Source organism: Monodelphis domestica, chromosome 2 (assembly GCF_027887165.1).
Source record: "Monodelphis domestica isolate mMonDom1 chromosome 2, mMonDom1.pri, whole genome shotgun sequence".
Lineage (NCBI taxonomy): Eukaryota > Metazoa > Chordata > Mammalia > Didelphimorphia > Didelphidae > Monodelphis > Monodelphis domestica.
Window position 1 is genome coordinate 369,147,651 of NC_077228.1, and position 16,250 is coordinate 369,163,900.

Sequence of the window (16,250 nt, forward strand, 5' to 3'; positions counted from 1 at the left end):
TGAGAGAAATGCTTAAAGAGTGACAGGATCCTGATCTTGTTGATGTTAGATGATGATGCCTACAAGAATCATCCAGCAGGAAAAAAAAATAAAATAAAACATTAGAAACCATCTCGAACTTGCACCGTTTTGATGATCCCTGGGCCATTTCTTTTCAACAGTCTCCATGAACATTTCTGACTGTTAAATCAGGGCTTCAGTTCACTGAAGCAAAGCTGGCTGAAATTTTAACAAACATTTCATCATTTCACTACTTTTGTTCTAGAACACTGCAAAAGCAATATTCACTAATCAAGAAAATATACTCTTTCCCATAAAAAACAACTAAGCACTGTCAGTGATGCTTGATGAATGTTAAGCTTGGCTACCAGCCAGTCAATCATTTCACCAGGTGGGGAGAAGCTACTGTGGAACCTGCTTTTACCACAGCACACCATGAATCTGGCAGTAGTCCTGGGACCACTGCCTCTACAAAGCTATCTGACCTTGAGCTGATGACCATTGCTTACCTTAGTACATGACAGAGGAGCAAGCTACTACCCTGTCAGAATCATGCTATACCAAAATGGCATACTGGGTCCCATCTGCTCAGTGAAATGGATAAGAATCCACATGCTCACTGTTAGAAAAGTAGCCAGGTCTCCTCCATTAGCAACAAGTTTTATCTGACATCTAACAAGAGGAAATTAAGCTTTAGGGCCAGGTTTCTGCTTTCTACAAAGGGTTCTCTTATGTACACAACTGCTCCCCAAAAGCACAAGAGTGATATTTGTGATATCAGCATTGATCTAATCATAAAAAATGGCAAAGGCTGTTCTCATCAATCAATAGATAAGAAGATATTATACCTTTACCACACTCATGTTGCTGGATGTCAAAGAAACTAACAGGAACTTTTAAAACATTTTAATCTGTTAGTAAAACTAATTTTTATATTAATTCATTTTTTCTTTCTTAATTTTGTGAGAACCGAAAGAAGGGGGAAAGACCCTAAGTGCCATAGGGAATTTAGGTTATAGACACTAGATAAGTAACCTATGATTTAGGATATAGTCTTTTAAATTTATTAATGATTAGTTATAGAGCAGCATCAAAAGGTATCCTTGGCTATATAGTTTCTATTCTTTTACTGTTTGAGGGTACTCACCATCTCCTTAGCTACCAAAGGTACCTTAGTGTCATCCTTGATTCCTAAATCTCCTTCTCTCAGGTGCCAAATCTTCCCATTTCCACAACACTGCTCACATATGCTTTATTTTCTCCATTCAAATATTTACAACCTTAGTTCAGGCCCTCATCACCTTTCATCTGAATTAATGCAATATCTTTCTAGTTATAGTCTCTCTCCCTCAAATCTCTTCCAAGTCTAACACTCTCCATACAGCTACAAAAGTGATTCTGATAGAATACAACTGATCACATCAACAGCCATCCTCAGCTCCTTAATAAAGTCCAATAGCTCCTTATTGTCTCCTGTCTGGATCAAATATAAATGCTTCTCTCTGGCATATGAAGCTCTTCAAAACCTGTTTGCACCCTACCCTTTTAGCCTTCTAACACATTATTTCCCACCATGCATTATACAGTCTAGCTCTACTGATCTATTTGCTGTGCCTTATAAATGATACTCCATCTCTCATTCCCATGACTTTGCAATGATGATCCTCAGGGATCAAATACTCTTTCAATTCTGTTTCTTGGATTCTCTAGCTTCCTTCAATAATCAAGACAAATACCTCCTTCTAAGTGAAGTCTTTCCTAGGCTTCCTAGCTGCAAATGCCTTACCCTACAGAGTTATTTTGTATTTGCTTTATATATTTTTACATACTTATCCATGTATTTTGTATATAGTTACATACATATAGACACATAATATATTGTCTCTCCTGTTAAAATGTGAGCTTCCCGAGGGCAGAGACTATTTCATTTTATATATTTCCAGTGCCCAACAGAGTCTGCTACTTGGTGGGACCTTCATAAATGCTAACTAATTACTGATGAAGAACAGTAACTTTTCTAGTCTAATTTGATTTGCCTGAGGCTAAGTGGTAAAATTCCAGGGTGACAAAATATGTATCAGAAGTAGGTCTTCTTGTCTCTAAGGCTAGACTTCTATGCTCTTTCCTCTCAATAAGCCTGACCAAAAAAAATTAAAATTTCTTTTAATTAAGGATTTTTATTTTTAAAAATTCTACCTAGCAATTCACTGTGGAAAAAACTGTGGACAAAGAACTCTGGAACTTGAAAAAACATCTGAGTTTACCTAATTCCAATCCCCTCATCCTTTAGCTAAGTCCTACAAAGCTAACATAGTATCAGAACATACACTACAACCAAGGCTTCCTAACTTCTTAATGTGTTTTCCAAACATTTCTAGGGCATTCTTGAAAAAAATGTATTCTAATTAATGTCATGAGTGAAAAAATGTGGTGAGAAAACTACATAACCAGAACTTTACATGAAAAAGATTGACCTAATAGTGGAATGGGGAGAGGGAGAGGGAGATTGTAAGAGATGGAATGAAGATAACAAGACTAGTTAGGAAGCTATTATAATAGTATAAGTAGTGAGAAGGGACAGATGAGAAAGATGCTACCAAGTATATGAATGGATATGAATTAAGAAGGAATGAGTCAAGGATATCTCCAAGATTGTAACCAGAGAAGGAGGGGGAAATGAAGCTAGCATTGAAAAAAAAATAATATAAGCTACATGTAATGGCATATATTGATAATCCCTGTTACTGAGATTCTTTAGGCTAGTAAATTACTTGAGCTGGGAGCTATAAACTACAGTGATCTAAAACAATACAGTATCTGTACTAAGTTCAGCATTAATATATAAGTCTTCAGGAAATGTGAATGGGGAAAAAAACAAGTTACCTGTAGAAAGGTGAATTGACCAAGGCTGGAAAACAGAGGTCAAGTTCCTGTACCAATGTGAGTAGCCCCTGAACTTCTTTCCATCCTGACTAAGATGGAAGATCCAGTCATAAAAAATGTGAAGTCAGAAAAGCAACTTTAAAAAGAGCTTGGTTTTAGACATGGTGAGTTTGAGGTGATAACACAACATTATGGAAGATATTAGAGAGGTGGGTATAGACCTCAAAAGAGAAATCAAGACTAGCAAATTTGGAGTTACTTGCATAGTGGTTGTAGCTGAAGGTAGATTACCAAGGGAGAGTACATAGAGAGGAGGCTATGGAAAGACCTTTGTAGAAGATTAACTTTAAGAAATCAGTGAGAAGATGAGAAGCCAACCAAGGAGAGAAAAAAGAAATAAGCTAGGGATAACAGAGAACCAAGGGAAGGTGATGTGTTGACAAGTAAGGGCAAAAAAGTCTTTAGTAGAAGTTCATCAAATATTAGAGAAGAACAAGGACTGAAAAAACAAACAACTAATGGATATGGAGACTCTGAAATCAGTGATCTTTGGGAAAGAAAAATTTAGGAGTGGAATAATAGGTATGAAAGTCAAATTAAAAGTGAGTGGGTATCAAGAAAGTGAAAGACTTGGGTATAGACAGTTTTTGTTGTTGTTGTTTTTTCCTCAAGAAATTTTGCAGTGAAGGAAAGGGAAATAATAGGAGACTCAAGAGTCAAGACAGAGTTTTGAACAGTTCCTAATGGAATGAAAAGGGGATTTGATAAGGATATAGAAGGGTTTGGTTAAAAGGTAAGTTCCTTGAGCACACTGATTGTTTTTATTTTTGTCTATATATCCTCAGAGCTTGGTACAATCTTAGGACAAAGTGTATAATAAATGCTTGTGGAATTACATGTTTCCATTTGGAAATTTTAGAAGCCATTGACCATCATTAATATTATTTATACTGGGCAATAGTTAACCTACAAATCTCCATGGGAAGCACTCATATTAATAGATACTTTCTTATAAAAAAGATGAAAATGAAACAATATAGTCAGCATCAAACAGTGACTTAATAGTGTAACTAGAATTAAATTTCAGCATTCCATAGGCTTAATAACAACCTCAGCTTGCACAAAATACTGACTCTGTTCTGTTTATATTATTAATTAAACTAAATAAACATTTATTAAGTGGCTAATATGGGTACTCAAGTCCGGGGAATACAAGATTAAATAAGACCTAGTTTATAATCTAGTTAAGGGGATACTTACTTTTATGCTTTCCAGATAATAATCTCATCAATGGGGGATGGGAAGTACCTACTCTACCAATAAAATCTTTACTCCTCTACATCTTAGGAAATAGTCTTTGAGTTGCTATAGCTGAAAATGTTACATTGTCACCAAACAAGTGCTGACTGAATTTAACTAACTAGGCCAGTTTTCAGTCAATAAGACATGGATTCATGGATCCATACAAAGTCTTTCCACCTGTGTAGAACCAGACCTTTGAACTGGTCTAGAGTAGCTTTTGAGGGTTCAGGATTACCTTTGCACCAAAAATACTTGCACCATTGTAGAAGTGAAAGATAAAGATTGACTTTCCTAACATCCAGTCCTTCTCACTCTATATGGAAATGCATCTTCTAAAGACAACAATCATTTATTAAGCACTTACTATGTACCAGGCACTATTGTGCCAAGGACTGAGGAGATAAAGAAAAGCAAAAGACAGTCTTCAGAGCCAGGGAGATCAAACATACAAAATAACTATGTGTGTACAAGGAAAATTAGAAGTAATCATAGAGGGAAGGCACAAGCATTGAGGAGGAATATGAACGGCTTCTTGCAGAAGGTAAAAATTGAGATGAGTTCTGAAAGAGGCCAATGAATAAAGCTTATTCTAACTTCCCAGAAGTGTCCCTGATACTTATTCATTCTTTGATATTTCTATTGTAATTCTGACAGTATATTTATGTTAATAATAATAACATCTATATGGCAATTTAAGGATTACAAAGTACTATACAAATATCTCATTTCATCCTTTCAACAACTCTGGGAGACAGATGTTAATATTATCCCCATTTCATAGATGAGGAAACTGAGGCACCCATATTTGCCTAGGATCACACAGTTGTCTGAGTTCATATATGAACTCAGATTTTCTTGATTACAGGTCTAGTATATATCCACTGTACCATGTTGCTGTCATTTGCTCTGTTAAGTGTTATATAAGCTCCTGGAGAGTTTACAACTTCAACTTGATAGACTCAGGCAAAATTATATATTAAGATGACTTAACGTAAGAACTAGGTTCAAATTCCAACTCTGCTATGGTAACCTGCATTACCTTAGGCAAACTGTTTCAACTCTCTAAACTTTAAATTTCTTCACCTGTCAAATGAGGGATTTGGATTAGATGATCCCTGGAAAACATTTCAACTCTAAAATCATGATTCTAAATCCTCGTGTAAAATGATGATTATGTGGCTTTGTTAAAACTCAAACAGGTATCAAGAACATTGAAGACCAATCACTAGTACCTCAATTTCCATGTGAAAAAGTATCCATTATGCCCATACTCTCACAGATATGAGCCTGAAATAATTAATCTACTGTGGATGAGGATACAAATTTAATTTGGCAAAATGTTTAAGCTCTATATACAGGGCCTGTTTTGGTAAACTGTGATACAAAATGACCCTCTAGCTAAAAAACAAGTCTCTGTCATCTCAACAAGCTTATAGCTTAACAAGGAAGATATAAAAGGAATGAAAAGCTTTGCATATAACTAGGTAGACCAATAATGGTGAACCTTTTAGAGACTGAGTGCCCAAACTGCAACCCTCACACTACATGTGAGCCACCCCCTTGTCCCAGTCCGGGGAATGAGGAAGAGCTCCCACTGGGCTACTGGGCAGAGAAGCAGGCCATTTGAGAAATATCCTCAGACACTCGTGGAGAGGGGGAGGGGAACAGTCTCCTTTTGCATGCGTGCCATAGGTTGGCCAACATGGAGGTAGACTTTGATAAAGGTTAAGGAGAAATCTATACAAAATACTCTCAAGAAAATTTGAGAAGAGAAAAAATATATTCACTCAGGAAAAGATAAGGGAAAACTTCACAGAGGAGGTGGTCACTGAGTTGGACTTTGAAAAATGAGTGAAGAGGGAATGTATTCTAGTCCAGGGTAACAAATGGCACAAATGCATAGAGGTAGGAAAGCCAAGTGGAGAGTAAGGAATAGTTCCTGGGTCATTAAAGCTGGGACTTGAAGCACATGAAGAAGACAAGGGTAAAGTAGAATGGAATCAGACTATTGAAGACCTTAAATTTCAGGCTGGGGAGGTATTTGTGTAATGATATATATAATTACATTAACAATTACTATGAAGTTACATCATCATCCACAAGTAACAGGAACCTTCTCTCACCTACTATCACAATTTTCTACATTGAAATATCTCCTCCTGCCACTCCAACCAGACATTTTAAAATGCTAAAATTCAAGGCCCAGCTCAAACACCACCTATTACATGAATCCTTCTCTAATCTTCCTTCAAAAGATTCTTTCTCCCTCCTCCAAACTCATAGAACATGATACTCATCATAAACTTAATACATTTGCCTTGGTTACAATTATGTTCAGTGTGGTATTGTGGATAGAAGTGTTGGGCTTGGAGTTTGAAAATTCTGAGTTCAAATCTTCTAACATTTACAGACTACTTTCTATACATAGAATGATGTGGTAGAAAGGAGAATGGCTTTAAAATTACAAGACCAGAGTTCAATTCATATTTTATCATTTACCATTTATGTGGCTTTGGGAAAGTTATAACCTTCAATGCCTATTGCATTATTTGTAAAATGAAGGTGTTGGATCAATTACTTCTTAAAAAAAAATAAACCTTACTTTCTGTCTTAGAATTGATACCAGTTCTAAGGCAGAAAAGCAATGAGCTAGATAATTTAGGGTAAGTGACTTGGTCAGGATCACACTGATAGGAAATGTCAGAGAGGTCATATTTGAACCCAGGACTTTCTGTCTCCAGGCCTGGCTTTCTATCCACTGAGCCATCACAACGCTTTGATCAGATGATTTCTAAAGTCTCTTTCCTGCTCAAAGTGTAAGATCCTATGACTCTTAAGCAAATCATTTAACCTCTGTGTCTTAGACAACTCCCTAGGACTTATCAACTAAAACTTAAACAGGTTGCAAAATGTATAGGTAGAGAGTTTCCACACAATGATTTCCCTACATTGAACAAATTGCTGATCTTTCCATTACTTCCTTTTATGTCCTTCTCCCTGATTCAATGTTCTTGGTAAAGATTAGATTTGTTTTATTCCCCCCTATGCACTTCAGCTCAAGAAATAATTACTGAAAGATTGGTTAAAAATGCAGACACTGAACATATTATGGCCAAAGACACCAAGAAATGAGAATAGAATGAAAGTCAGGGAATTAGCCACTTAAGAAAGTGAAATGCATATCTGGATACCAAAAGAAGTGCACTTCATACACAACTCTATTTCCTTAGGGAAAAGAAAACACCAACTGAAATTCCAGTATTGCTGCTTCCTTTGAATTATTACATTAGGCCAAGTTTTAAAAAATCAGTCAACAAACTTGCAAAATCATGGTTAATAAATGATCACAGTTCTGACAAGTTTATCTATGAGTCACCTGAAAACATTATTTTAAATATAAACATATATTAAACTACTTTAAAAGTATTAGCACACTTTCAACCACAATAAAGCAAGATTTTCTTTAAAGTGGAAGATTTTATGACATCAAATGACTCAAAGAAAATATGAAAACTCAAACATCATATTTGGCTGTTAACTCTTAAAGTGAACTTCATTGCCAAATAACAGTAATTCTAATTCAACTGTTAGCATTTTGTCTTACCTCCTGAATTATCTGTATATTCCTATGTCTCAGTATCCTAGTAGAATGTAAACTCCTTGGAGAAAGAAACTAGTTTTTGGTTGGTTTTTATCCATCACCCCATTACCATCCCGACCCATCACTTAGCTCAGGGCCTAGCAAATAAAAGATGCTCAATAAATGCTTTTTGGATTGAACTAGATTGACAGTTTTAGCCAAAACTACACCAGCTCTCACCTCCGTAGTAAACTCCACAACTTTGTGAACCCAATCCAAACCTAAAATGCCAAATTCTTTCAGGGAAGGTTAAAGGATCTCAAAAGTGAACTCCTTAATTTCACTCCAGGCCGGGCTAACTTTGAGCCCTTCCAATTTGGAAAAAATAAGGGGTTGGGGGTGGGGAGCAGGGACAAATCATTTTGTTTTGTTTCAGTCTCTTCTTCCTGCCTCACTGCCTGTCCTTTCATTTGTGAGAACTTGGGTGAGAGGAATTAACTCATACTTTGAGACTGAAGAGGTTTACATTTTTTTTTTTAAAAACTGATTAAAATCTGGCAGTCTATTATAAACACACACATACATACACGCACAACACAGCTTTTACAACTGTTTAATACCACACTTTCTTTTGCTAACCTCCAAATCAGGACCACTGCTTGTGAGTCCCCTAAGCTCTCCCCGACCCCTCCCCGGACCCCACTTTGGCCTTGACCCCTGCGCTTTTAGGATATGGACTTGGGATCTCCTGACCCAACGCTCGGCCTCACAAAAAGCGCGTGGTTCGGGATCCCCAGAACAGAGCCGGTTTGCAAATCGCCTCCGGCCCGGGGCCCCCAACACGTTTCTTCGCAAACAAAAGGCACGAGGGGAAGTAGGGGGAGAAGGGGAGGAAGGAGACGAGGGTGAGGGGCTGAAAGAGGAAGAAGAGAAGGTCGGGCAGAAAGTGGAGGGGGCAGCATGGCAGCCTTGAGTCACTTGAGTCATTCCCGGCCGGGAATGAATGCCCCCCCAGTCCACCCCGGCTGGGCTGGCTGGAGCCGGGGTACAGCGGCCGCACTCACCGCGGTCTCGTCGCGGTACACGTCGGGGTACTGGAAGGACAGCATGGCCGTAGGAGGACAGACGGGAAAGGGGCAGAGGTTGCGGACAAGGCCCTCCCGGCGAAGCTGGGGTGCGGGGGAAGCGGCGGCGGAGGCAGAGGCAGAGGGTGCGGTACGGCGCGGGGAGGCTTTCTTGCACGGGTCGGTTGGGGAAGACCGGGAGCGGGCTAGAGCGAGCGTCCGTGAGCAGGCAGGCTGTCGGAGCAGGAAGCAGCTGTCGGACAGAGCCGGGAGCCCCTCCCAGGCAAAGCAAGAAGGAGGCGGGCGGGGCCTAGCGGGAGGGGAGGCCGGCGCACAGCTCCCTCTGCAGGGAGCGCCGGGATCGGCGGCCAGCGGGGCGGCCCAGGAGGCGCAGCCGCAGGGACCTGCCTGCGCACGCGCGCTCAGACCTCGCTCCCTCCAGGCGGAGACAGAGAACGTAGATCGCAAGTTCCTCCCCTAACCACTAGCCAGAGCTGTGAATGAGAACTACCTGTGACTCCTCCTACTACAGCAACAACTCACTTCTTTCCTTCCCTCCTTCCTCCCTTGTTCCCTCCCTCCCTCCTTTCCTCCTTTCCTTCTTTTTCTTCCTTTCTCTTTTCCTTTCTTCTAACTTTATTTCTTTTGTCTCCTTTTTCTTCCTTTCTTTCCTTCTCTATACGTTCCTTCCTACCTCACTTTCTAACTTTCTTCTTTTTTTCCTTCTTTCTAACTTTTTTCTTTTCCTTTTTTCTTCCTTTCTTTTTCTTTTTTCTTCTTTCCCTTCCTCCCTCCCTTCCTTTCTTCTTTTTCCCCAATTTCTTCCTTCACTTAAAAAAAAATTAATAATCTCTTACCTTCTGTCCTAGATTCAATACTGTATGTTGGTCCCAACGCAGAAGAGCAGTACGTACTAGGCATTGGGGGTTAAGTGACTTGCCTAGGGTCACACAGCTAAGAAGTATCTGAGGGCAAATATGAACCTAGGACTTTGTGTCTCTAGACATGATTCTCAATCTCAATCCACAGAACCACCTAACTGCCCTCTTTTCCTTCACTTTTAATGAATTGGGAGGAGGAATAGTAATATAGAGAGAATATAATATTTTGATAAGAAGCCTAACAGGGGACTGAATGAATACTATAGAGGTCATAGAACCATAGATTTGGGACTGAAAATGATCTTGGATATCATTTTTCATTCTGCCCCTTAATTTTATAGATGAGGAAATGAGACTCAAAGAGTTCTCTAGGGTTATAGATTAAACTTGCAAAGGACCTTATTAGAGACCATTTAATCCAGCCTCCTCATTTTACAGATAAGAAAACTGAAGCCTGAGAGGCTCATAGGATCACAGATTTGGCGTTGGAAAGAACAGTGGAGATCATCTAGTCCACCCTCCTCATTTTATAGTTGGGTAATAAAACCCAAAGAGTTCCTTAGCCTTATAGATTGACCTAGAAGGGACCTTATTAGAGACCCTCTAATCCAACCTTTCATTTACAGAAGAGGGAACAGCCCCAGAGCAGTTAAATGACTTAATCAGATCATACAATGAATAAGATTACAAAGGCAATATTTGAGTCCAGATTCTCTAACTAAATCCAGTACCCTTTCCTCTATACCACAGTAAAAAGAAGTTTGGGGGGCTAGAATTCTACTTAATCTATGGCTTTGTTATTCAAAATAGCTGTGTGACTTTGGGTAAGTCATTTAACCTTTTTGAGAATTCTTAAGTTTCCTTCTCTGAAATGTAGCATTTTGGAGTGTATTTCTGACTTTAAATCAATAATCCTATTTCTGACAAAAGGAAAAAAAAATGAATCCGAGTTTTCATATTTCTCTGTGTGCTGAATGTGAAGTATGAGTATCTTTGTTTTAAAATAAATCTCTTTTTGTCATTAGCTCCATGGATCTGCTTTCTTCCATGGGTTTGCACTTTTATGATTCTGTAAACCTCAAAATTCCTTAGACTTATAAATGTTGGAAATTTCACCATTGGGGTATTTCATACTTGGAAAATTTCTTACTGATAGTCTATTGGAATGGGAACCCCATTGGCATGGGAGGTTCCTTCTCTTCCCTTCTTCAGATTACTTTAGGACAGAAACCTTTTGCTGAACAATGGAAAGGACTTTGACCTATGCTTAAGCATAGAACAGGAATTTCTTTGAATCATGATTGATTTTAGAATTGATACAATGGAGATACTTGGAATAAATCTCCACCCTATTCAGGAATAAATCTCCACCCTATTCAGTCCTAACAGGATTGAGTAAGGGCTGCAGCCTAGATCAAAGATTTAATCATTTGAAAATATGACCTTCAACAGACATGTGCAAAAGCCAGAAACCTCTGGGCGGTCCTGGGTTAAGCTAGAGCCTCCATTGGCACAGAAAAATTGATGAACAGTGATTGGGAGATGGGAGAACTGAGAGGAGGAACTTGGATGGTTTCCTTAAAGATAGGAGGGTCTGGAGACTTAAGGGTTGTGGAGGAGTTTGGTCGGGGTAATTGCGGTGGACTCGGAGAAGCTTGCGCTGAAGGAAGCTGAAGGTGGGGGCCTCTGAGACTGTTTCTCCATTTTGGTCACGTGAGTGATAGGGACTGATCTCTTTTCTTTGCCCCAGCTATCTAAGGGCTTGGGCCTTTTGGCCCAGCCTAAACAGAAGGGGTATTTAAGCCCTATTCCCTTCTCTCCCTTTTTCTTTCTCTCTATCTCTAATTCCTTTCTTGCTCCTATTGTAATTAAACTCCAAAAAAGGCTGACGGCTGACTTGAGTTTTTCATTTAGGAATTACATGGCTGAATTCCTTGGCGAACTTAAATTAATATATATCAGTCTTTTAAAGTGATTCCCTTGTCACAATTCTCCTCCAATATTTCTGGCTAATCTTTGTCAATCTCCTTGTTTGGATTGTGATCCAAACCCTAGTCCCAGTATATGGGTAGGCCCCTCAGTCTCTGACCTGGGTCCTCTTTTCTACTTTCTAAGCTCTTTCATCACTATGTAGATGACTAATAGAGCAATATGTCTATTGTGGCCCACTTTCTCTCCATTGTTCTATTCCTTCAGAATCAGCTGTCTGTTAGACATTTATAATTGCCTGTTCCATAGACCTCTTAAGTTCAACATGTCCAAAATGACTTTTCCTCCCAAATCCTCTCTTACTTCTAACTTCCTTATAACTATTGAGAGTATCACCATCCTTGAAGTCACCCAGATTTGCAATCTTAAAATCACTTGTTACTCAGTTGCCAAGTCTTGTCATTTGTATCACCACATTTCTTGCATCCATTCCTTTCTTTCTACTTTTCAGGTAGCACCCTATAAGATTTAAATTAATGTCCAACACTCCAAGTATTAATTTTATAAAGTTTATTAATAATTACTTGAAGTAGAAGGAATAAAAAGGAAATAAAAGTATAAAAATCTAATTATCTAACAAAAGTAAACCCAAGTGAGTAAGTTCTCCTGGTTCTCAAAAAACCTGCATCCACAGCTGCCTGGGATCACAAGAAGAGAGAGCAAGAGGTGGGGCTACACAAAACTTATATCCTTTCTACATCAGCACAAAATGTGAGAAGGAAAGTAGGGTGCTGGGAATTGTAGTTCTAGGGTTCAAATTGTAATTAAACAACCCCCCCCATGATTCCCATGGGAAACGATCATGTAGAAATATCCCAGATTTACAATTTACATGCCTAGTTTCCCTATGGAATCAGTACATATAACCAAGTTATATCTCTAGAGATCTTCAACTAGAGGTGTATACAATATTGCACTTTCTAAGGGGAAACTATAATAATTTGGGGATAAGATGGAAATAAAAGAGAGAGAGAGAACAAAACTAATGATTGCTAGGTGCATTGACAAAAAGCCAATTAGGGGGCAGTCCTCTTTGGCAAAGGAGTTTACATTCAAAATAAATGTGTTTTACCCCCCACCTTTCAATTTCACTACATCACAAAGTTCGTTCTGGATTTTTTGGTGCAGTGTGTGATTTCTGCAGGCATCTTCATGGCACTTTCTCCAAACAGTTCATTTTCTAGATTTGGGGAGGTAGCAGGTTTCTTGTCCTGAAATTACTCTTAAACAAGAATTTTTTTTTATATAAATCCAGAATTTTATAACAATTATACAATCTCCCCTGAGGAAGGTGTTGACAGACATATAGATCACCCTGAGATACATGGCTGAGTTATGAGGTATGTGAATCAATTGTTAATAGGAAGTCAAAAACATTTTTTAAAAAATAGAAGAAAAAAATCAAAATTAAATAGTATATAAAAATTCTGAATTAACAAAAATAAGCCCATAACATGTCCTAGAATCAGGGCCCAATAAAGTGATATATGTCCCACAAGCCTGTAGGACAATTGCAGCAATATATACTTACCCAATCAATAGCCAGGACTACAGAAAATTGCCACACTATAAAAGGCTGAAAAGGGACCAGATTTTAGCAGCAAATGAGAAATATCATTCCCTGGTCTGATCTTACCTTCACTTATAGGGATAGGGAAGGCGGAATTATAGCCAAATAGAGGTACTTTGTCTGAACCTGACATGGGGCAATCCTTCATTTGACGTCAAAAAGTTGCCTCCTCGGACCCCAAAACAAGTCCTCTGTCTTGGCACACATTCTCATCAATCCCATTGGGATTGGTTGGTCTCCTTGACCTTGTGCTTCTTGGCACTGTATAATGGCTCTTTTGTGATCCCTTCTCTTGGAATCAGATATAATCATTAATAAAATTCCCATAATATTTAACAATTAATGTCAAGTTTCTATAGTCTAAAGCTCTGGGGTATTAGGGCTAATGGATATTGTAAACTTATATTAGTGTAAAATCAAAAACCCATTAATACTGGTAATTTGTGCTTCAAGTGTAAAAAATGAGAGAAAAAAGAAAACTCAAATACTCTATTGCACATAAAAAGAAAACAATAATAATATCTTTTTTTAAAAATCAAAATTATATAGTTTGCAATCAGTGACACACTGTGTTTGCTAAGGAGAGGTGCAATTCAAAGGTTTCTCACCAAAAAATGAGATCCATTTCCTTTTTAATTTGGCCATGATCCGCAGTGTGAGTGCAAATGATTTTCACTAAGTAACAGCTTTTTAAAACAGTAGTATAACAGGTAATGCACATTCAAAGAAGTACCAAAATCCCCCACATCACAAGAGCCCATTTAATGACAATAATAAGCAAATCTACTATCATATAGGATTCACCTGAGTTGCTGTGTGACATTAAAAAAAAAAAAACTTTGAAGCTCATGGATACTTGTCACAAGTTCTCCAGATCAAGCCAATCTTTCAACCTTGGTGAAGATATTTTGGGAAAAGTCTATTACTTCCATTATTCCAAAATTTGGCAGGAGAGCCCAAAAAAACACAAACCTCTGTACTTCCAATGAAAACCCTTTGGGTCTAAAATGTCACCAAAAATCTAGATCATTCTGGTTGAAGGGTAGAGTAAGCTGAAGAGTTAGAAATATAAGAACCATCCAGAAGCCACGAGGCTTCATAGGAAATGCTCCCTCTTGCGCACCATCCAGAGGTACCACACTCCCTAGAAAAACCCTCTCACCTTCAAGATAAGACTGTAAGGCATGTCTTAATATATTTCATCCATTACATTTTTCATGAATGTGGAGGTGGGGAATACAATAGTGTTATTCACTTCAACTACCTTACTTCAGCTACTAAATGGACCCTTTACCTTTTGTTACAAACAACTCAAAGGCAGGCAAATGATCAGTCAGAAGTAGTGGTACTTCTAGATACCTGAATAACCACTTCTGAAGATCCCTTAAAATCAGTTTAGATTTTTAGGTCATTAAATCCTCCAAAGGTTGTATACAGGTTGTAACTAGTTTGATGGATCCATCATTATCTATGTGACAATTAACAAAGGCAAAAAGGAACAAAAGGCTATTTAGTCAACATGTGACCTCAATGGAACTGGTGACAAACCCAGAATCAATAAGGATCTATGATCTTGCCATGGTAAATGGTTTACACAAGTTGTTTATGAACTTTTACAATGCTATTATCTCCAGTTCAGGTATAAAACAGTACAAATAAAGACAATGTAACAACACATACAGCTAATGGCCAAAAAACAGTAGCTGAAAATGATTTAGTGTAACAGAACGGTATAGATTAGATTAATATGTGAACTTAAAAAAACAAAATTAAATTTTAAAGCAAACAATCAGCAAATACAATATATGTGTCAGGATACAGGCACTGAATTCAAACTTTTCTTCAATTCCAATAGCTGCATTATAGAGACTTCTTGACTATTTGGAGGGAAACAAACTGAAACAGTTAACATCAATAAAACAATGGAGTCTGAGAAGCTAAAAATTCACCTCCAGACTCTGTAAGATTCCTTCCCCTCCCCAGTGTCATCATCCATCTAGATTCCTTTGGTCACATCTCTGGGATTCCCTATATCCATACTGGGCATAGTGTGAATGAATCCCATATTGGGTGTGTTACAGAGAATAGGCAGCCCAAGATGGCAAGGGAATGTAGGGAGATAAATCTCCTTCCTGAATCTCAGGATTAATCAAGCTAAATGTAAGGACAAGTGCACTCAGGAATGGTAGTAAGAAAAGACATCCTAATATGGCCATGCACTGCTCTTTCATAGAGTGGATCATGCTTGCAATTCTATTTATTAAATGGGTTGCAAATATACTTCCTATCTTTAGTTGGCACTAGCCTAGTATGTACTGGCTAGGAATTAAAACTTCACAAGGCTAGTAGATGGAGACATGCCCCAATCAGCCTTTGAATGTGTGAATCTTAAAATTTCTCAGACTTGTGAATCTTAAAAATTCTCAGACTCTACCTTAGAACATTTTTGGTTAAGGCTGCTATCCCCTTATTTTTCAATGAAGGGACTTTAGTCAGGAATGTAGGTGGGAACTCTAACATTACTCCACCCATACTTGGGCATACTTTAGGGGAAGATAAAGTTGTAAACTCCTGATTGAACAATGAAAAGTCCCCCACCCATACTTAAAGTGAAGCAAAAACCCTTAAACTAGGTCTATTTTTAGATCTAATACAAAGGGGTGGTAAGTACCTATGATGATCAAATTAATCAGGCAACTTGCAAAGGACAAGATTAGTCTACTCAGGTGTGAATTACTCAAAAGTTTTAGTCTACTCAGGTGTGAATTAAGAATGGTCAGTCCTTTGGAAAACGTCTACTGTGATTGGTAGATGTGAAAACTTAGGGGAGGTGACATAGGAGAAAATTCTTTTTAAAAGGAGGTCAGAAAGGCCTCTGAGGTAATTCAGCTTTGGAGCTGAGTTGGAGGTCAGTGAGTGTAGCTTTGGTAGCTGAGTTGGAGCTCGGACTAGTTGGAGTAGCTGGGTCTCTCTGAACACTA

The 16,250-nt window shown here is 38.4% G+C and overlaps 1 protein-coding gene across 1 annotated transcript in view; it reads right to left on the reverse strand.

Annotated features, from left to right (window-relative positions):
• Positions 1–9,252, reverse strand: part of PREP (prolyl endopeptidase) — a 163,749-nt gene extending 154,497 nt beyond the window's left edge. Inside the window, exon 1 of the mRNA XM_001368042.5 lies at positions 8,830–9,252. Coding sequence (XP_001368079.1) covers positions 8,830–8,874 — 45 coding nt within the window. The 5' untranslated portion in view covers positions 8,875–9,252. The remainder of the gene's footprint in view (positions 1–8,829) is intronic.
• Positions 9,253–16,250: the final 6,998 nt, after the last annotated feature.